General features: G+C 42.5%; 1 protein-coding gene across 1 annotated transcript in view; it reads right to left on the bottom strand.

Moving 5' to 3' along the window:
• The window catches only part of FBXO30 (F-box protein 30), a 306,296-nt gene that overhangs the window by 90,294 nt on the left and 193,277 nt on the right, over positions 1-22,725 (bottom strand). Inside the window, exon 2 of the mRNA XM_082251345.1 lies at positions 2,010-3,972. Coding sequence (XP_082107471.1) covers positions 2,010-3,962 — 1,953 coding nt within the window. The 5' untranslated portion in view covers positions 3,963-3,972. The remainder of the gene's footprint in view (positions 1-2,009; positions 3,973-22,725) is intronic.

The following is a 22,725-nucleotide window of genomic DNA, read 5'->3' as shown; positions in this document are numbered from 1 at the left end:
CCTGGATCCTCCAGGGACCATACTCCCGAAGCAGAGAACCTGCGGAGGACTCCTCCCCACCCGGACAGGCTTGCATCCGCGATGACAATTGTCCAGTAAAAAGGGGAGGAAGGATTCCAGATCAAGACTCCCTGGTCAGCCGGCATAGCCGGATCCGAAAGTCCAGAGAGTTTGGACTCTAGCCCCATTGGGGGGGGGGGGTCGGTCACAACAGGACAGAGGGAAACCCTGGAGTGTGAGGGTCCAACCATCTCAAGGAGAGGGCCCGCGTCCACCCCAAAATCCGCCAGGGAATTCCCCCCGAAGGTTTACTCACCATACCGGGAACACAGGTGGCGCCATCTCCTGACAGGACCCCATGCCACTGGAGTGGGGGGCTGTCGGCCAAATAGGAATGCTGCGAAATAAGCCTAGACCCGGTCGTGTGCGTCCTGGCGAGACGTTTAACTCACGGGGCCAGTCCCCGTCCAGTGGGACAACCCAGTGCGGAGCTAAGGCCTGCACATGCTTGCTGGCCAGACTGGGATGACCATTGGATATAGGGATCCAGCCCGGCATAATTGCTTGAAGATCTCACAGGAGAAACGTGGCGGAAAAAAAAAAAAAAAAACTAGCTACAAAAAATCTACTTAAAAAAATTACTTCTATGTCAGGACCAAAGATCCCAGCAAGGAACTAGGTCCTCTGACTAGGCAGATTAAAACTGACAACCTATGCAGGAAGTGAGAGGGTGTACCCTCCGGGACTGCCCATAGGCGTAACCAGAACTTTTTTTTGCCTACTCCTGTAGGGGGCAGTATAACCCTACTGATATGAATCAGAGAGAACTGCGTCCGTCAATGAACGATAGAGAAAAGGAATCTTTAGAACCAAACATGTTTTAGAAAGAAAAACAGTTACCTACCAAACCTGTGGCAGAAAATGTGCTTACTTAAGGCCCGTACACACGTACCAATTGTCGGCCGTAAATATTCGGCCGACGACCGATTGTAGGCTTGTTAGTATGATGCTTCCAACAGCCGACAGCGCATTTTCGGCCGAACAGAATCTGTTGTGCAGGCATTAAAATTTTTGTATGCCGACACCAGAACGGCCGATTGTTCGCCAGTCAGTACAGAATTCGGCCGACAATCAGCAGATTTGCAAGACTGGGCATGCTCAGAGAAGAAAAAACACAGGGAAAGTTAATCATCACATATCACTTCTGCAGTCGGCGGACAAAATTCGTGTGCAGTCTTTTGCACTTTTCAGCGGACAGGACATCCCTGGACAAAAGACGGCCGATCGGTCGGCCGACGATCGGTACGTGTGTACAGGGCATTACACATTTAATGGGATATAGCAAAAAGAATCCCATAGGGTGAAAAAATATATATTTTACTCATCCAAATCTAGTAAACTGAAATCTGAATGGTCGCTATGGGGTTGATTTACTAAAACTGGAAAGTACAAAATCTGGCGCAGTTCTGCATAGAGACCAATCAGCTTCCAGGTTTTTTCATCAAAGCTTAACTAAATAAGCTGAAGTTAGAAGCTGATTGGCTACCATGCAGAGCTGCACCAGATTTTGCACTCTGCAGTTTTAGTAACCCCTATGCGTCATCACACTTCACTTTCTATTGTTACTTCTTGAACAGACTTCTCAAAAAAGCTGATAAGTTTTTGTTAAAGTGACATGCGAAAGAGGCCCCATTCACACCTAGTGCAAGGTGAACACACATTTTTTTGCCTGCTTTTTTTGCACATTTTTCTGTGCGTTTCCATGCATCAGGCATAGGGCTTGTATGCCCTACATAAGACACAGAAGCTTCAGAACCTTTTCAGGCGTAGAGTGTTGCATGATTTGTAATGCACAAAAACACGACTGCTGGCCACATTTGGGGTCCCATTAGGAATAATGCCCTCACAAGTGTGACATATTTCACACATTTCAGGTGTGAATGGGGCCTAAACAGAGACTTTTCGGGTTTTAAAACTATAACATTTAAAAAAAAACAAAAACAAATTACCTTTTCTTTGATTTGCCAAGAACTTCCTTGTGGATGCAGTCTCTTTTCCCATAACAGAACAACAATTCCACGAGTCTGCAGCAAACTTGCACAAACGTCTCTCATGAGCCTAGAAACTCTTGAAAATTGGCACAAAGTAAAACTATCAAGAAATCCTGCAATGTGCTGCAGAACTTCATATGGCAAACTATTGAAATGGTCCACAGATGGGCTTTGGGGTAACGTCTTTATAGACCGACTTTTGCTGGGTACGTGAGGCTGAACCCCAAAGGACTTCAAGTGTCGGTCATGAATTATTTTCGATCCTTGGGTCAATGGGCAAAATCTACGCTGAGAATAAGTGCATCCATAATATGCCAATGGACATCTTTGTTCCATCCATCCATTTAAACCTGAGTGAATATCAGCATGCACATTCTTAAAGTGAGCAGAAAATTCATCTCTTCTAAATAGCTGCCCACATACAAACGTAAACATAGACCTTTGTTTGACTTGGTATCCTGCAACATATTCCAGAACCAAGTCTAGACCAAGAGTCTGGAAAGGACTAGGATTGGAAAGCTGAGGATTAGCATGGTCACAAGCACAAGCTGATGCAATATCCCCAACCATTGTATTCGTTGCCAATATTGCAGCTGGAAATGAAAAGGTTTGGGTTCCGCAGTCAATATGATTGGCATCTACATTTCGTCTTTCAGAAATCCCTCTACCTCCAGGTGACTCTCCTAAACAGAACAGAAAAGCAGCTGTGACTAAATCAATGCGATTGAGTCCCATGGGATCCTCTTGTACTTCCAAATCAGATGTGTCTACTGCCTTGCTTTCAGTCCTAACCTTAAACCAATATGAATTACCGAGAAACGGGCTTCTTCCAAAGACAGCAACATTTCGGAACCACTGTTCATTTTTCGCCATTTGCTCCTCAGAACCATTTTCGATACACGAAGCCGGGAGCTGCTCAACACTAAAAAAAGAACTATTAGGGTTTACATGTGTTTTACTGCCATCTAAGGGAATATCAGTGTTTTGTCTTGTTACTACAGAAAGCATATCCTTTCCATCATTATGGAAACCATTACACATTAGAGATGATTGCTTTATATTAACGTCTTCACATTCAGCTAATTCAGTACAGTTTCTTCTTGGATAGAAAAAATCATTGGAATTGTTTTGATGCAACTGTTTCAAGGGACTGCACATCACTTCATTAGAAGCCCCAATGCCTTCTTTCTCTACAAATCCCTGATCTTTAAGGATATCACATCTACCATTTTGCTCAGAAATCTGAATTTTTTTGTTCATCTCAGAACTGGCATCTCTTAACCTACCGTTAAGCATAGCAATGTCTCTTGTAGCATTATTTAATATGTCCAGAGCAGCAGCTAAACTCTTTGTTGTCTCAAGTGTTGCTTGATAAAAAGCACTATATGTATCTTCATTACTAGAAACATCCTTTGTAAGCATTCTATCATTTTCTGCTTTACCAGTTATCTGTACAGGAGGTTCAAGCTTTTCAGTTGTTTTGGGCATCATTGTTGCCACTTTAAGAGATTCCAGAAGCATTCTTTGATCTTGCAATGCTAAAGCCAGATCTAGCTGTTCTACTGTATCAACATCTGTGCTGAGGTTTTCATAAGATGTTCTATCTGCATAGCTTACTGGCCATCTATTCCACTCCATTGTACAACATACTACATTTGCAGGGCAGTACTGTAAGTGTTCAGCTAACTTGTTTCGAGTCATTACAAAAGGACAACCAAATCCTTGGTTTAAACAAGGCACTCTTTCTAGGGGGCACAATATTTGATGTTCATCAGCTTTGCAAGAGTGAAAGACTGCCCCACAAACATGCAGGCAGCTGACTAAATCACACGATACTCCAGCCTCTAGCTTCATCATACAGCGGCGGCTGACACAGCTTCCACAGTGTAAATGTTGATTTTCTTCATTCATGATGAAAAATCTGGAAAAGAAAAATAAAATGAAAAAGTAGATATTTCCTACTTATTAGACTTTATTTCTGACTACATAGCTGTCAACCATCTTTTATTGCTATCAGTTTTCAATGAAGCGTTTCAAACAATTTTCCCTTGTTCTGAAAACTGTCTTACCGTAGAATAACGTGCCTTTGGCATGCTATAAGCATATTGCGTCAGATCAAGTTTTATTTGGGCTTTTAACCACTTCCATACCGGGCCATAGTAAAATGACGCAGGCAGGAAGCTTTTGTCGATCCGGGCGGCCGTCATATGACGTCCGCCAGCTCTCGCTATTACTGCACGCCCCCGAGGGCCAGTATGTGGCCAGGCTGTGTAAAAGTCTCACACATGTGGTATTGCCATACTCTGGAGGAGTAGCAGAATGTATTTTGGGGTGTAATTGCAAGTATGCACATACGGTGTGGGAGAAATAACTTGTTATTATGACAATTTTGTGTTTAAAAAAAAAAATTATTTCTTCATTTTTCCAAGAATTGTGGGAAAAAATTACAACTTCAAAAAACTCACCATGCTTCTTACTAAATACCCTGGAATGTCTACTTTTCAAAAAAGGGTAATTTGAGGGGTATTTGTACTGTCCTGACATTTCAGGGCCTCAAAAAAATGAGATAGGCTGTCGGTACATCAGGTGTGATCAATTTTCAATGATTGGCACCATAGCTTGTAGACTAACTTTCCCACAGACTAAATAACCACTAATTTGGGTTATTTTTACCAAAGATATGTAGAAGTATAAATTTTGGCCCAAATTTATGAAAAAAAATTATTTGCACAATTTTATAATAGAAACTAAAGCAAAATGTTTTTTTTTTTCAAAAAACTTTCGCTCTTTTTTCACTTACTACAAAAAATAAAAAAACAGTGGTGATTAAATACTACAAATAGAAAACTCTATTTGTGTGAAAAAAATGATAAAAAATTTGATTGGGTACAGCGTTGTATGAGTAATTATCATTCAAAGTGTGAGAGCCCTGAAAGCTGAAAATTGGTCTGGGCAGGAAGGGGGTGTAACTGCTATGTTTGGAAGTGGTTACAATTGTAATTATGAAAGTTATTAACCACTTACCGTCTGCTCGTTATCGTCCAGTGACGTAGTACTACGTCGCTGGACTCCTCCCCTTGTGGGCGGTGCGTGCGCGCCACCGGAGGCTCGCTCCCGCGGTTTTCAGTCACAGCGGGAGTCGGGCCAGGGGAGGCGCAGCGGCGATCGCCGCTGCTCTTCCCCGATCGTCGGAGAATCGAGTGTGGAGATCCGCCCCCTTGTGTAAACAAAGCGGGCGGATCTCCTAAGGGTCAGGCAGGGTCAGAATGCAGGGTTCAGCATAGCTGAACATGCGATCTGTCCCTGTGTCACTCAGTCACCTCCCCCCACAGGTCAGTAAGCACCAGGCATACATTAACCCCTCCCTCTCCAATAAAATTAACCCCTTCCCTGCCAGTGTAATTTTTACAGTAACAGTGCCTATTTATAGCACTGATTACTGTAGTAATGCCACTGGTACCCCCAAAAGTGTCAAAAATGTCAATCAAGGGTCCGATCTGTCCGCCGCAATGTCACAGTCCCACAAAAAAAAAAAAAAAAAAAAAAAGCAGATCGCTGCCATTACTCGTTAAAAAAAAAACACCAAAAATGACAGAAATCTTTCCCTTAGTTAGTAAAACGCAATAACTTTTGCGCAAACCAATCAAAATACACTTTTTGCGATTTTTTTTTACCAAAAATATGTAGCAGAAAACAAATTGGCCAAAAATTTAAATAAAATTAGATTTTTACATTTTTTGGGGGGGGGGGGGGGAATTTCATATATAAAAAAAAAAGTGAAAAATATTGTTATTTTTTCAAAATATACGCTCTTTTTTGTTTATAGCGCAAAAAGTAAAAATCGCACAGGTGATCAAATACCACCAAAAGGAAACTCTATTTGTGGGGAAAAAAAGGACGTAAATTTCGTTTAGGTACAGCGTCGCACGACCGCGCAATTGTCAGTTAAAGTCGCACAGTGCCGAATCGCAAAAAGGGGCCTGGACGTAAGACAGCAAAATCCTCCGGTGGTAAAGTGGTAAAAGTGAAAGTAAACTTCCATCCTTTTCTTTTACCTATAGGTAAGCCTATATTATGGCTTACCTATAGGTAGTGAAAATATATCCAAAACCTGCACAGTTTAGGAGATACTTGCACTCTGAAGAAACGGCCACCCGTGCCAATCCTTCAGAGCCCTGTGCCATGAACGGCGGCTCCCGTGCGTGAGGTAATCGTGGCTCTGGTCAGTCACAGAGCCTAAGTCCGTGAACAACCTGGAAGCAAGATGGGTGAACAACGGAACCCCTGCAGCGCTGACTTCTCTTCATGGGAGGGCTTCGTCTTAACATAATGTGCTAGTAGGCGATGCATACTAGCCCATTATGGCTTTACCTTGCAGGTTTCCAAAAAAAAAAAACTGCTTTAACAAGTCTATTCTGGCTACCATAATTTACACTACATACAATATCTAATAGCTAAAGAAAAGGAATGCGAACGGGAACCCTTTTATTAGGAAAGAAGGCTTAGCTTGGTCATGAGGTGCAAAGGTTGACCAGGACCTACAGGGTCCTAAATGAAATGCTGCAAGCAGGGCCAGGCCAATATATGTACAGATTGAGGTACTAGTACAGAATTTAGGCCAAAAGGTGGTAGCATCTTTCCAGGGATTACAAAGAAAGGGGAAATGAACCTGCCTGAATGAGGATGTAAGGGAGGAATTCAACAAAATGTGCAAACATAAATATCCAGAAAGTAGGGATATCAGGAATTTGCCTGACAAGGCTGTCACATCTGTGGGAAGTAGGACCACCAGAGCTTGCAGTGTGTATTACTGCACCATGAGCGTTTTAGTTTTTATATCCCCATGAGGCTGGATTGGTGCCTTGAATGTTCTAGTTGCACAGCGGATGATCCATATTGCATCAGGAGATTTGCTTATTGCTGACTGCAGGGATCCCACTACTTAATCTGTTGGAGAGGATTGTTTTTTCAGCCTGCACTTTAGATTACACATATGCGCATTCAGTGTGTGTTTGAGGTAAGCGGCCACTGCACACTATGTGCGACGCCGTACCCATACGAAATTTACGTCCTTTTTTTCCCACAAACAGAGCTTTCTTTTGGTGGTATTTGATCACCTGTGCGATTTTTACTTTTTGCGCTATAAACAAAAAAAGAGCGTTTATTTTGAAAAAATAACAATATTTTTCACATTTTTTTTATATGAAATTCCCCCCAAAAAAAATGTAAAAATCAAATTTTTTTTAAATTTTTGGCCAATTTGTTTTCTGCTACCTATGTTTAGTAAAAAAAAAAAATCGCAATAAGCGTATTTTGATTGGTTTGCGCAAAAGTTATTGCGTTTACTAACTAAGGGAAAGATTTCTGTCATTTTTGGTGGTTTTTTTTTAACGCGTAATGGCGGTGATCTGCGATTTTTTTTTTGCGGGACTGCGACATTGCGGCGGACAGATCGGACCCTTGGCTGACATTTTTGACACTTTTGGGGGTACCAGTGACATTTCTACAGTAATCAGTGCTATATATATGCACTGTTACTGTAAAAATGACACTGGCAGGGAAGGGGTTAATTTTATTGGAGAGGGAGGGGTTAATGTATGCCTGGTGCTTACTGACGTGTGGGGGGGGGAGGTGACTGTGTGATAGAAGGACAGATCGGATGTCCAGCTATGCTGAACACTCCGATCTGTCAGTCCCTGTCACTATGGAGATCCGCCTGCTGTGTTTACATACAGCGGGCGGATCTCCAGACTCGATCCCCGACGATCGGGGCAGAGCAGCGGCAATCGCCGCTGCTCCTCCGCTGGCCCGACTCCCGCTGTGAATGAACACAGCGGGAGCGAGCCTCCGGCGGCGCGCGAGCGCCGCCCACAAGGGGCGGAGTCCAGCGACGTAGGTCTACGTCGCTGGACGGGATCGCGGCACTTTGCCGCAGTAGCCTCCATGTAAGCGGAGGTAAAGTGGCTAAGAGATGCATGGACAGGATGCATACTGGTCAGGATGCCTTTTTTTTTTTACTTTGAGAGGGAGACAAATTTACAGACATCAGATTTGGCTGCAAATGTACAGGAGTTTTGCAAAGCCTAACTGTAGATTAAACCTTTTTACCCCTAAAATAATTTCCAAGTTTCAGGGAGCCCTTAATTAAGCTAAATTATTGGAATCAATGGCAAAAAAAGCCCCCTGTAGTGGCCAAAATCCCCCCCCCCCCCCTACAGACAGCTAAAAAGATAATTACATATAGTACATGTAGTAGGTGAGGTTGAATAAAGACAATAGTCCATCTAGTTCAACCTGTTTAGGTGTATGTGGCCGTAATCATCTTGCATACCCCTGAATGTTCTGATTTTTGAGAAGTACGTCTAAGAGTCTTTTGAAAGCCCCCATACTTCCAGCAGAAGCCACCTCTTGTGGTAGAGAATTCCACAATCTTGTAGCCCTAACAGTAAAGAACCCCCCACATTGCCTGAGGTTATAACGCTTCTCCTCTAAATCGCATTGTATGCCCTCTAGTCCTCATGCAATCCTTCCTACTGAATAGCTTACTTTCTATGCTGAGATCACCATTGAGATATTTATAAATTGCTATCATGTCCCCTCTCAGGGGTCTTTTCCAGGGAGGATAAATCAAGCGATTGCAGACGCTCTTCATAATTAAGGTCCTCCAATCCCCTAATTAGTTTAGTTGCCCTTTTCTGGACTTGTTCCAGCTCCAACACATCCCTCCTGAGGACCTGGCGACCAGAACTGGACAGAATATTCCAGATGTGGTCGGACCAGAGTTTTATGAAGTGAAAGGATTATAGTTTTATCTCTGGAATACATCCCTTTCTTTATGCATGCTAATATTCTGCCGGCTTTGGCAGCTGCCGCTTGACATTGCATGCTATTGCTTAGTCTATCCTCTACCAGGACTCCCAGATCTTTCTCCATTTGGGATTCCCCCAAAGGTTCCCCCCCTAAAGTGTATTGTGCTTTTATGTTTTTAGTCCCCAAGTGGAAGACCTTACACTTCTCCACATTAAACCTCATTTGCATGTCATTGCGTCATTGCCCACTCCGTTATTTTGTCCAGGTCATTCTGTAGGATATCTGCTTCATGCTGTGCAGTTATTGACCTGCCCAATTTTGTGTCATCTGCAAAAACTGATATAGAGCTACTGATCCTGTCCTCAATGCTATTTACGAATAAATTGAACAAGGTTGGTTCCAGGACTGAGCCTTGGGGGACCCCACTTACCACCTCAGACCAGTCTGAGTATGCGCTATTACCACCCTTTGGACACGCCCTTTTAGCCAGTTCCGTATCCAAGAGCAGACCTTGTGGTCGATGACTGCAGACCTTATTTTTATAAATTAAGCACTTGCGGGGAACTGTATCAAACGCCTTCGCGAAATCCAGATACTCCACATTCCCTGGTCTCCCCCTATCTAGCTCACAGCTCACCTCCTCGTAGAATGTTAAGAGATTGGTTTGACAAGAACGCCCATTTGTAAACCCATGCTGGTTACTGCTGATGATGTTGTCGTCTTTAGCAAACTCTACGATATAGTCCCTTATCCCCTCCAGAAGTTTACATACTATCGATGTCAGACTGACAGGCCTATAATTTCCCGGGACATGCCTCTGCCCTTTTTTGAATATCGGTATCATGTTAGCTTTCCTCCAATCCCCTAGTACAGCCCTCAAATTTTTCACTCGCCTGCTCGCATTTTGCGAGTGAAAAATGATTGAATGTGAGCAAGGAGAGGAAGAGACAGAACACTGTCTGGACGTGCAGGGGTGGGCAGTGTCCATATCTGTGATTGGGGGGGGGGGGGGGCGCACTAGGAGCTTCTGCCTTCACATGCCTGACAGGAGTGAATGTCATTCTACCTCCTGTTATTGCAGCAGCACAATACATGATTTCTGGACTCCTCCGTTCCAGCCCTTTCTCCTGCAGCCATTAATCACTTCTCTCCTTCCAAGCTCCCCTCCCCCTGTTGGTTTGTTCTACTCGCTAGGTTACTTTCACTTTCTCCTCGCACTTGTCTTTATCTTCCCTGCACATTGTAAGTCAGCAGCGATTCTTGTACTCCTCTGTTCACATTAACCCTTCATCTACTTCTATCTTTCAGCTGTCTTCTCCATAAATCTGTACTGTATGTCCTGCAGCCTCTGGTCCCAGCTCTGAGCATTCCAAGCAGCCATTTAGCCGACCCTGTCCTGTCCCAAAACACAGCCTTAGCACTTTCTCTACAGCCCTTCACTCTGCTCTTCATTAATATGTATTATTACAACCCAGACCCCCCAGCCCCCCCTATTCACTCTCTTATCCCTAATAACTGGTGAACTGTGGTTTGGCCAGTGTAATTGTATGTGCGTTTTTTACCTGGATTTTAGGTGCATTTCTATTGAATTTCTATTCGGATGTACGCCATTCGGGCCTGTTGATTTATTTGTGTAAATTTTATCCCGCCTTTCCCTAATTTCACCCTCTGTTAGCCATAGTGGCAAGTCCTGTGTATTACTACTAAAAATATAGTAGTGGTCAGTGTACCCCTCCTTTTCCTGAGTAAAGACTGACGAGAAAAGGCGTTCAGCACGGTTGCTTTTTCAGTGTCCTCTGTAACCATCCTCCCATAATCGGTAATTATGTGTGCAATATGATCTGCCCTAGTTTTTTTGCTGTTGATATATTTAAAGAACTTCTTTGGGTTCTTTTTACTATCCTCCGCTATTTGTCTCTCAAAGTTGATTTTAGCCATTTTGATTTTGTATCCACTTTTCTTATTTGCCTCCTTGTATTGCTTGAAAGCCGATACTGTGCTCTCTGATTTATATTTCTTGAAGGCCATTTTTTTTCCCTTAATAAGTTTTTTAACATTACAGTTTAGCCAGCTAGGTTTGGCTTTGTCTCTTCTAAATGTATTTCCCATAGGAATGCACTGCGAGATGCATTTGTTTAATATGTTCCTAAAGCAATCCCATTTTTCCTCTGTGGTCAGTGTTCCTAGGGTTTGGTCCCAGTTTACCCTTTCCATCATGGAGCACAATTTGGGAAAGTTTGCCCTTCTGAAGTTTAGGGTTCTTAAGTTCCCCACTTGCCTTGTTATATTGTTATTTACTCTAAATGTGATCATCCTGTGATCGCTAGAGCCCAGGTTGTCTTGGACTCCTATAGTGTGTCTGTAAGAAGGGAGTCCAGTGGAAGAGGTGTGTGAGGTCTCCTTGGAGGATGGTGGGATATGACCCTGGCTCAAAGGGACATCTTCTGTCTGCCACTGAAGTAGCAACCGCTGGTTCACTTTCTGGACTGGTGACAAGGGCCTTCATTAGTCCTCTGGATGTCATAAAAATTCGCTTCCAGATCAAGTGCGAGAGGATATCAGTGTTTGTGATCTAGTGTGCCCTGGACATCTGCTGGGATCGATCCTATGTCTTAGAGGTCTATATCAGTGTACTGCTCAATACATGGTGATTTCTGGTAAGGGTATTTAAGATACCTCTCTTGGTGGTGGTCTATGTCACGTGGCCTTTGAAGGGAGAATGGACTGTACACTATAGTTTCCATCCACACGTGGTTATCCATTACTTGGATTGATCTTAAGGACTGTTCCTTTTAATTATATGGACTTTCCAGTATTAGTTTTAAGCGCTACAATTTTACACTTTTTGTCTTGGACTCCTACCTCTGAGATTAGGTCTGGGTCATTAGTGATCAATAGATCCAGGACTGCATTTTCTCTAGTAGGAGAATCCACCGAGACATGTAGTTGTCCTGTAAGGTTTCCATGAATAGACGGACCTTCTGTGAGTGTGTAGTCCCCTCTTCCCAGTCAATGTCGGGATAATTAATGTCCCCCAATACGATGACTGATCCCAGTTTTGCCACTTTTCCCAACAGTGATATAAATTCCAGCTCTACCTCCTCCCTTTGGTTGGGTGGCCTATAGCAAACCCCCACAATTACTTTTCCCTTTTCTTCTTCCCTATGGAGTTCTACCCATACGGAATCTAACTCCATACTCATCCCTTCCGTAATATCACTCCTCTCTATCACCCTTACATTATTCTTGACAGAGACATACCCCTCCCCCTCTTTTTCCTACCCTGTCCTTCCGGTACACCGAATACCCTTGGATATTGGCCAGCCAGTCATGTGAGGGGTCGAACCAAGTTTCCGTTATTCCCACAAGGTCTATGTCCTCCTCATGTACTAACATTTCCAACTCATCCATTTTATTAGCTAGGCTCCTGGCATTTGCATATACCCCTCTCAGTTTTGTGTAAGTTGATAGTGAATGGTGATTATTTTTATTCCTGTTCGGTCTGAGGTTTTCCCGCACAGACTCCCCCATTGACGTTATGGAACTATTGTCGCTGCTGACTTTAATATTGCCTTCTGTCCTTTGCTCCCTCCTGACTGACTCTACTTCTGAGCCCTCCCCCCGTCTCCTAGTTTAAAAGCCCCTCCAACTTGGTGGCCATCTTTCTCCCCAAAAGAGCTGTACCATCCCCATTAAGGTGCAGCCCATCCTTAATAAAGAGATGGTAGCCGACTGAGAAGTCAGCCCAGTTCTCCATGAACCCAAACCCCTCCTTCCTAAACCAATTCCTCAGCCACTTGTTAAGTTCCCTAATCTCCTTCTGCCTCTCCTGTGTGGCTCGAGGTACCGGCAGTATTTCAGAGAAAATCACCTTGGAGGTCCTATTCCTCAATCTATTCCCTAAGTCCCTGAAATCGTTCTTTAGGATCCTCCCCCTTCCTCTTACTTGGTCATTAGTGCCCACATGCACCATGACCGCTGGGTCATCCCCAGCCTCGCCCAATATTCTGTCTACCCGAACCGCGATGTGCCGAACTCAAGCGCCCGGTAAACAACATACTGTCCGGCTACCGCGATCTTTTCGACAGATTGCCCTCTCTGTCCTCTTGATGATTGAGTCCCCCACTACCACAACCTGTTTAACCTTTCCTGAATCTCGACCCCCCTTCTTCCTGGAGCCGCCACTCCCCTGGCAGCTGGGGGAGGGTGCCTGCTCCAGCACTGCCACCCCTGAGGTGATATCCCCCTCAACCTGCAACTTGGAAAATCTGTTGGGATGTACCAACTCAGGACTGGCCTCCCTGGCACTCATCCCTCTACCCTTCCCAACGGTCACCCAACTGCCTACCTCTGATGCCTGCGTCTCCTCTACTCCCCCCACCTCTATGCTGGCCCCTGCCACTGCCTGATGGGCAATTTCCAAGCTCCTTTCCAGGTTGTTGATGCTACACAGTGTTGCCACTATGTTTTCTAGATCCAAAATCTGGGCTTCCAGAGAAACAAGTCGCACACATCCTACACAACAGTATTAGCCCTCGATTGGTTCATCAAGGAACGCATACATGGAGCAAGAAGTGCACTGAGTGGCATCCCCAATCCTGTCGGACATTATTACCCTCTACTCTATGGGGATAATTAGTAACAACCTACTATTCCTTACCTACTCTACCTGGTACTAAACCTGGGGTATTAACCAGTCCTCCCGGGTACTCAGTCGCAGAGCACGGTCAGTCAGTCACAGAGCTCGGTCGGTCGCAGAGCACGTCGGTCACAGTTAGTCACAGAGCAGTCAGTCAGTCATGCTGCTGACATTGTCAATTGGCGTTGGTCCTGGAGGCTATGCAGGCACCACAAAATACAAGGTCAATTAGCCACAGTTTAAGAAATCCCAAAAGACATCAGAAGGAACCTTGATTAAGAATGAAGGGATTAGACAAATAGCTGAGTCAGAGAAGACCTTATGGGAGCCCGACTATTCATATAGTATATATCTTTGCATCTTGTGCATTGTGGTATGTAAAGCTTGGAAAGGGGTTCCTTTGCAGGAGTTGGTAAGTCCCCGAAGCTGATCTCCAAATTTTCTGTGACTTTAAAGTGTTACTAAATCCACAACAGTAAAATCAGTCCGTATATGTAGTGAAGCATGCTGGTTATACTCACTGTGGAACCCAAGTGGTTAATCCTGCACATTGTGTAAAAAGGCTGTTTGATTCTGACTTCTCTGATCCTCTCCTTCCACAGCCCCCAATCATCTCCTGATAGTACAGAGCTTTGGGGGCAGCCTGAACATGCCCATACGTGTTGCTAGAAAACAGGTATCCACCCCCCCCCCCCCAAAAAAAAAGTGCCAAAGTGTTACCAAACCCAGGACCCTGCATTCACTATATCTAGTCTACCATAGTACACAGAACTGGACAGTACCGATTGGACCTGTGCTGATCACATGCACCCTCTCAAAGAAAAAAAAAAAAACTCTATCCGAGACCGGATCAAACAGCCTTTTAACACAATGCAGATGATTAACCCCCTAGGTTACATAGTTTGTGAGGTTGGAAAAAGACATCAGTCCATCCAGTTCAACCTATGATGGTTCCACAGGGATTATAAAAAGTATGCTATTATACTGCAGGGCTAAAAAAAAAAAAAAAAAAAAAAACATGACAACTTGAAATGGCTTCCTGGCGCCCGAGCTACACTGCAGCAGCGGTCTGGATTACCCCCCACGAGTGCTCGGACTATGGTCAGGCTGGCCGATAATTGAGGCCGCTGCCTTGGGGCCTGCTGGAGTAGGATACACACTCCTTTTGTGCCAACTGGCATCCTCTTCTGGTGGGCAAGGCTGTGTTGGGCGCGGCTAAGAGCTTCCACTGCCTGCCCACCTCCGATATCTCCTTCCCAGTTTGAAAGCTGGGTGCTGGGGTTGCTGGCTTGATATGTAGCCCTTTCCTTACCGCCAACGATTGCGGTCTATCAGTGCCACCTCATCAGCGCATTAGATTCAAATCAAATTTGTCAAGCCCTGCTTTACTGCATATACAGACTGATTTTACGGTTTTGGGTTTAGTAACACTTTAAGAGGGGGGAGGTTTGCGAAGACTGGAATTGCCCATGGTAGATGCTGATTGCGACTGAGGGGCAAACAGGTCTAATCTGTAAAGTAGGGGATAACCATTCCAAAAGGAATTTTAAACTTGGAAAATGAGGTCTGAACCTTCTTCCTTTAGTTGCTACTTCAATGTGTTCCTCAAGGGAACTGCCAAGAAAAAGCTCACCATCAAAAGGGCATGTGCAAAAAGTACCTTTCCCGCACCTGCTCAGTTGCCCAAACTTTACGCCACAGTATTCTGCGCACATGTACAGAAAATAAGGACATTGTGAAGATCGAATGGATTACATTCTCCATGGCGTCGACAAAATAGTGGGGCCAAGAGCAAGAGCTGTAAAGTTTGAAGAAAGAATAAGATTATGTACATTGGGAGAAAGTTCATCATAAATTTCTTCAGCCAGGTAGCCATCGTTTGGGTAACTGCTGGCTGTGGAGCATGACCTGCCAGCGAAAAAGGAGATTGTAAAGCTGGGTACACACGATAAGAGAATCGGAAAAAAAATTCCATATGAGGCACGATTGTTCAATTTTCGTATAGTGTGTATACAACATTTGACATCCGATTCAGACTTTCCAAATTATAATTCCCAAAGGGATAAACTCCAAAATTTTTCTCGTACGTGAACAGAATGTACCATTTTTGTATGAGAAAAATCAGATATGAAAGACTGCACATGATCAGAAACAAGAAGAAAAGAAAATCGTTTGTCGTACGAGAATTTTCATGCATTATTTCCATCCTCAGTATTGACTTGCTGTGAAACACCGAGGAAAACTGGGTGATCGTTCGCCAGATTTTCTTATAGTGTGTACCCAGCTTTAGTCTCCAAACACCTATCCACTGAATCTTTAAAAAAGGGAGAATTTTCATATGAACGATATGAAAACAGTCTTTCTTAAAAATACTATCATCATTTTGGAGTGTATAACTTAAGAGCTAATGTGACTGTGATGGAAAAGTGGTGTGGGACCTTGCTTGCTTGAGTGCGAGGGAAACCCCCAGAGAGGTTGTACGTTTATTTCTCAACATCAGATCTTCTTGAAAAGCACTGTCTTATTATCATCTATAAGTATGCAGCTTAATAGAACAGAGGGACTAATCTGAAAAAAGTGCGGGACTATGCTTACTTAAGCGAGAGGGGAAATCCCCTAGAACCCCCCTGCGTTGGATCATAAAATCAGCCTTCCTTGAAGCACTGTTAAATTATCACCCAGGAGTATATAGCTTAAGAGCCAATGAGACTGTTGAGAAAAAATGTGCGGGACTCTGTTTACCAAAGTATGAGGGGAAACCCCTATAGAATTGCACTACATTTGATCTCATTCCTAGCCCTTCGTGAGAGTATCAGTATATTTTCATCTATGAGTTTATAGTTTGATGAGTCAGAGGGATGGTTCTGAAAATTGTGCGGGACGCTGCTTACTTATGGTAGAGGGGAAACCCCCCAGGATTTTATTTCACATGATCTCAATATCAGCCCTCCTTGAAAGTACTGCTGAATTATCTTTCATGAGTGTATAGCTTAAGAATTGTCGGGACTGTTTGGAAAAAATGTGTGGGACTCTGCTTACTTATATAACTTAAGAGCTAATGTGACTGTGATGGAAAAGTGGTGTGGGACCCTGCTTGCTTGAGTGCGAGGGAAACCCCCCAGAGAGGTTGTACGTTTATTTCTCAACATCAGCTCTTCTTAAAAAGCACTGTCTTATTATCATCTATGAGTATGCAGCTTAATAGAACAGAGGGACTAATCTGAAGAAAGTGTGGGACTATGCTTACTTAAGCGAGAGGGGAAATCCCCTAGAACCCTCTTGCGTTGGATCCTAAAATCAGCCTTCCTTGAAGCACTGCTAAATTATCACCCAGGAGTATATAGCTTAAGAGTTAACGAGACTGTTGAGAAAAAATGTGCGGGAATCTGTTTACCAAAGTATGAGGGGAAACCCCTATAGAATTGCACTACACTTGATCTCATTCCCAGCCCTTCGTGAAAGCATCTGTATATTTTCATTTATGAGTTTACAGTTTAATGAGTCAGAGGGATGGTTCTGAAAATTGTGCGGGACACTGCTTACTTATGGTAGAGGGGAAACCCCCCAGGACTTTATTGCACAGGATTTCAATATCAGCCCTCCTTGGAAGTACTGCTAGATTATCTTTCATGAGTGTATAGCTTAAGAATTGTCGGGACGGTTTGGAAAAAATGTGTGGGACTCTGCTTACTTAGGGAGGGGGGAAACCTCCCAGAATCCTCCTTTATTGAATATAATATACCGGCCCTCTCTGAAAGCAAAGACATTGTCATCTATGAGTATAAGGTCTAAGAGAAGGTGGGTTTGTGTTGAAAAGGTTCGGGACTCTGCCTGTTTGAATGAGAGGGGAAACCCCCCAGAATTCTTATATGACCAATTTCAAATACCAGCTTTCTTAGAAAGCACTGCTACAGTATTTATTTACAAGTGTATGCTTAAGAGCTAGTTGAACGGTTCTGGAAAAAGTGCGGGACTCTACTCACTTGGGTGAGGGTGGAAACCCTCCAGATCTTACTTTCGCGCATCGAGAAATGTGCGGGAATCTGAGTACTTAAGTGAGAGGGGAAACCACCAAAATTTTCATACGTTTGACTTCAACAACAGCTTCCCCTGGTAGCACAGCTATATTATCATGCGTGAGTGTATAGCTTAAGAACTAGTGAGACTGTCGTGCAAAAAGTGTGGGACCTCTCTTACTTGAATCACTGAATAAATGTATATGATATTTAGTTCATACTGAAAATAGAGACATAAGAGGAAGCTATACTGAGGGCTTATTCCCCAGAGCCGAATCCACAATGAGAGGTAAACCGGCAAAGGAAGTGGCAGGGAAGCCTCCAAAAACTACAGCAAGCCCAGGAACAATTAAAAAATACATGACACCTGAGGGAAAAGGTCAAAACACACAGCCAGAGGATCAACCGGTTGTTAGACCCAAACAAAATACAGAGGGAACCAAGAAAACTAAGAATCAAAAGCATATAGGAGTAAGTGGAGAAGAAAGCCTACAAGTGTCAAGAGAAAGCAGTATAACAATAGAGGATGGAGACATGAATAGAGAAGATGAATTCAATGAAAAAGATTATCCACCATCAAAATCAGAAATGCGGGAAATGTTTGCCAGCCTTGAAAGATCCATCAAAGCCGAGATGGCTACATTACACGTCGACTTTGGGCATATTCTGGGCAGAGTAGAAGAAACAGAAGAAAAGGTGGAGTCCCAAGGAAAAGAACTAAAAAATCTAAAAGAACAAATGAGAAAAATGAAAATGGAGCAGAGAAATATGTTATACAAAATCGAAGACCAAGAGAATAGAAATCGAAGAAAAAATCTGAGAATAAGAGGATTACCAGAGAAAGGGCCAACAGAAAATTTAGAAGAAACCCTGGAGAAGTTATTTAACCCTCTGCTGGGAAAGGCGACCACAGATAAAATTGAGTTTGAGAGAATTCATAGGTTGCGTAAACCAACCAATCTACCAAAAGAGAAAACAAGAGATGTGATTGTAAGATTCCATAAATACGAGACAAGGGCCCAGATTTGGGGAAAAATGAGACCGGAATTAAAATATGACGGGGAGGACATTCAGATTTTCCCAGACCTGGCAAAAGAGACAATTAACAGAAAACGCATTCTTAGACCAATGGTAGAAATATTAAAGAAAATACTTTTGGAACTTCCCAGCAGGCCTAGGAGTGAGAAGAGATGGGAGGACAGTACTCCTTAGATACCCAGAGGAAACCAAAGACTTTTGTGAAGCAGTAAAAATCCCACTTATGGATATTCCAGGCTGGACAGACCAGGAGTGCCCAGAGGAAGAAGTTGATGAAGGAGAATTGAATCAGTGGAAACAGAAGAAAAAGATGAAAACAAAAAGGATGAAAAAGGACTGGGGGGACCGGGGGGATTGGGGGAGGGCTGGCGGGAGAAGGGGAGGAGGGGAGGAGGAGCAAGTAAGAATAAAAAACGGGTGGCCCTATGGAGATCAGCGGGCCGTCACCATTAGACCCTACGGTAGGGAAGATGGGAGGGAACGGTGACCACTAGCAGAGCTCGACCTCGGCCACAAGTCGATTGGAAAGGGAGGAAGGAGAATCGACAACCCTGATGGAGGGACCGGGAATAGTTGGGGGAGGGGAGGGTAGGGGTGGGAAGAGGAAAGGGGAAGAAAGAGGGAAAAAGAAGTCAATAGATCAAAACGTCTCCTATAAGAAAATACAAGAATTAAGAGAACTCACAAGACAAGAAAAATCAGAGGGATTAATGCCATCTCTTAGGGATCCCTGGTGTTGGTTGAACAGTTTTTATGGCCACTTTAGAGTTGAACAGATGATAGAGAAAGACAGTAATGAAGATTAAGAAACAATGGTTATAGTTAACATATTATCTTACAATGTCCGAGGTTTAAACTCTCCAGAAAAAAGGAAAAAAAATTTAAAAGAAATTAGTTATTTGAAAGCAGATTTGACATTCTTACAGGAGACTTATTTATCTCATGCATCTAATATCAGATTGTATTCTAAGAGCCATCCTACCTGGTATTACGCGGACTCACCCGGGAGGAAGTCCAAGGGAGTAGCCATTGGCATTTCTAGGGGCCTTGGATTTGTTCTAGAGTCGAGAAAGGTAGACCCAGAAGGAAGATACCTCTTTTTAAGAGGAAAAATAGGAGATGAAGATTTGACCCTAGTAAATATATATAGTCCTAATGAGAGACAAGTAGACTTCCTAGGTAAAGTACTGGGAAAATTAATGGAGTTTAAAAAAGGAGGAGTCATACTGGCAGGGGACCTAAATCTCTGCCTTGACCCTAAAGTAGATACCACATCAAAAACCCTACGGATAAATAAAGTACAGGCAAAGAAAATAAAGGGAAAATTATCTACAAATCAACTGGCAGATATCTAGAGAATTCTCCATCCGAAAGATAGAGATTATACATGTTACTCAAGTGTACATGGAACATACTCAAGATTGGATTATATACTAATAGAACATAGGTGGATCGAAAGGGTAAGCGAGGCAGAGATTGGGGTCAAGACTTGGTCGGACCATACCCCCATTATGGTAAAAATAAAAATGGCGAAAGAGCGACCTAGGATGGATGCTTGGAAAATAAATGAGGAGATTTTTGGAGATGAAAAGTGGGAAAAAGAAATAGTGAAAGAGTTGGAATTCTATTTTCAAATAAACGATATAAAAGATGCACCAAAAGACATGGTATGGGAAGCTCATAAGGCTTATATGAGGGGCATATTTATCTCAAAGGGGACCCAAAGGAAAAAAGAAAGAATAAAAGATAAGATTAGGCTAATGACAGAAGTACATCAATTAGAGCAAAAACATAAAAATACACAAGATATATTAATAAATAATTTACTTGAGGTGAAGAGAGAAGAATTGAAAGATCTGCTAGAACAGGAAATAAAGCAGGAAATGAAAAGATGCATAAAAGAAAAATACATTGAAAGTAATAAGGTTGGGAAAAACCTAGCAAAAATCCTGAAAAAGAAGAAAGGAAAAAATTTTGTAGATAAAATTAAAAATATAAATGGGGAAATAATTCAAACAACGACAGGAATAGCCAAAGAATTTCAAAACTACTATGCTAATCTTTATGCAGTAAAGAAAGGTGAGATACAGGGGAATGAAACAGAAAGGAGGGAGAAAATCAAAAAATACCTTGTAGACGCAGGACTGACAAAGATAGATGAGGAAAAGTTAACATTCTTAGAAAGACCAATTTCAGAACAAGAAATAGAGAGAGCCATTAAAGAAACGAGCCTAGGTAAAAGCCCAGGACCGGATGGGTTTACCATAGGTTATTATAAAAAATTTAAGGACATTTTAATCCCAAGATTTAAAGAATATATAAACGGAATAGGGACTCAGTACGAGATGAGTAGAGAGGCCCTGTCAGCATCAATCACAGTTATACGGAAAGAGGGAAAAGACCCGTTACTATGTTCTAGTTTTAGACCCATCTCCCTACTTAATGTTGATACTAAATTATTCACAAAAATTTTGGCCACTAGAATGAAGAACCTAATGGGGGAGTGGATACACAATGATCAAGTAGGATTCATCCCGGGGAGACAGGGACGGGACAATGGGATAAAAACTATACTGTTGATAGACCATATGGTAAAAAGCAGAGCTCCCAGTCTACTCCTGTCAATAGATGCGGAAAAAGCATTTGACAGGGTAGACTGGGAGTTCATGATAAACACCCTAGTGGAGTTGGGAATAAAACCTAGAATGTTGGCCTGGATCAAAACTTTGTATAATCAACCAACTGCAAAGGTAAAGGTCAATGGAACTTTGTCAGACTCGTTTAAAATGCTCAATGGAACAAGACAAGGATGTCCCTTGTCTCCGATGTTATTTGTCTTATCTTTGGAATCACTACTGGCAACTATTAGAAATAGTATGGACATCGGGGGCATGAAGGTGGGACAAGTGGAGCATAAGGTATCTGCCTTTGCAGATGATATCCTGCTTTACATAAGTAATCCGAGGATCACTTTGCCCAACATAATTAAAATAATGAAACAATATGGAGAACTATCCAATTTAAAAATTAATCAAAAAAAATCAGAAATATTAAATATTAATATCCCTAAACAAGAACAGGAGATGTTAAAAAAAGAATTTCAGTTCAACTGGAGAAAAGAGGAGATTAAATATTTAGGGATAAAATTAACCCCAACTCCAGAAAAACTCTACAAAACAAATTTTCTAGAACTTCTGAATGAAGTAAGATCAGAATTAAATAGATTATCCCCGAGAATCTTTTCCTGGATAGGGAGAATAAATACGATAAAAATGATAATCCTGCCCAAAATTATATATAAATTCCAGATGATTCCGATTTCATTACCTCAAGTATTTTTTAAAACACTTAAAAGATTAATATCCCGCTTTATTTGGAAATACAAAAAGCCAAGGGTAAAGTACACTACACTATGTAAAGGTAAGGGACAAGGGGGACTAGCCCTAGCCGACTTTAAAAATTATTATTTTGCAGCAATACTCACAAGGGTGATAGAATGGACAAAAAAAAATGATAGAAATTGGGTGGTAATAGAAAGCACGATGAGTGGTACACACCTAGCAAAAGTTATATGGATACCTGAGAGGTTTAGAAATCTGGACACTAACACGCATAAAATCACAAGACATGCTATTAAGGTTTGGGATAATATACATAAAAAAGAAAATTGGAAACACAATTCACCACTGATCCCGTTACAGGGCACAAAAATTTTTGCACCAGGGGAAGAGAAGGAATTAGGTAAATGGATAGAAGAAGGAGAAGCACAATTAGGGGATATAGTAGAGAAGGGGAAAATTATAACCTTGGTGGAGCTGAAACAAAGGAAAGAAAACTGGAAGATAAATGAGTGGAGGTATATCCAACTAAAGCACTTCACATTGTCACTACCGCAGGCATTGAGAGATATAAACGACCTCCGCCCTTTTGAGCAATTATGTCTTAAGGATAAGATAATAAATAATATTTCGAATGTGTATAAAATACTGTTAACAATAACAAAAGAGAGAGGAATATCATTAAAAGAAAAATGGGAAAGAGACCTCGGCCCGTGTAGTAACAACAAACAGTGGGATAAGAGCCTTCAATTAGTACATAAATCCGCGATAGACACCAACACAGAGGAGATGAACTATAAATTGATCACAAGGTGGTACAACACTCCTGATAA

Source organism: Pelophylax lessonae (genome assembly GCF_965119305.1).
Source record: "Pelophylax lessonae genome assembly, chromosome: 3".
NCBI classification, from domain to species: domain Eukaryota; kingdom Metazoa; phylum Chordata; class Amphibia; order Anura; family Ranidae; genus Pelophylax; species Pelophylax lessonae.
Note: the sequence above shows the minus strand (reverse complement) of the source record. Positions and strands in the feature narration are given on the sequence as shown.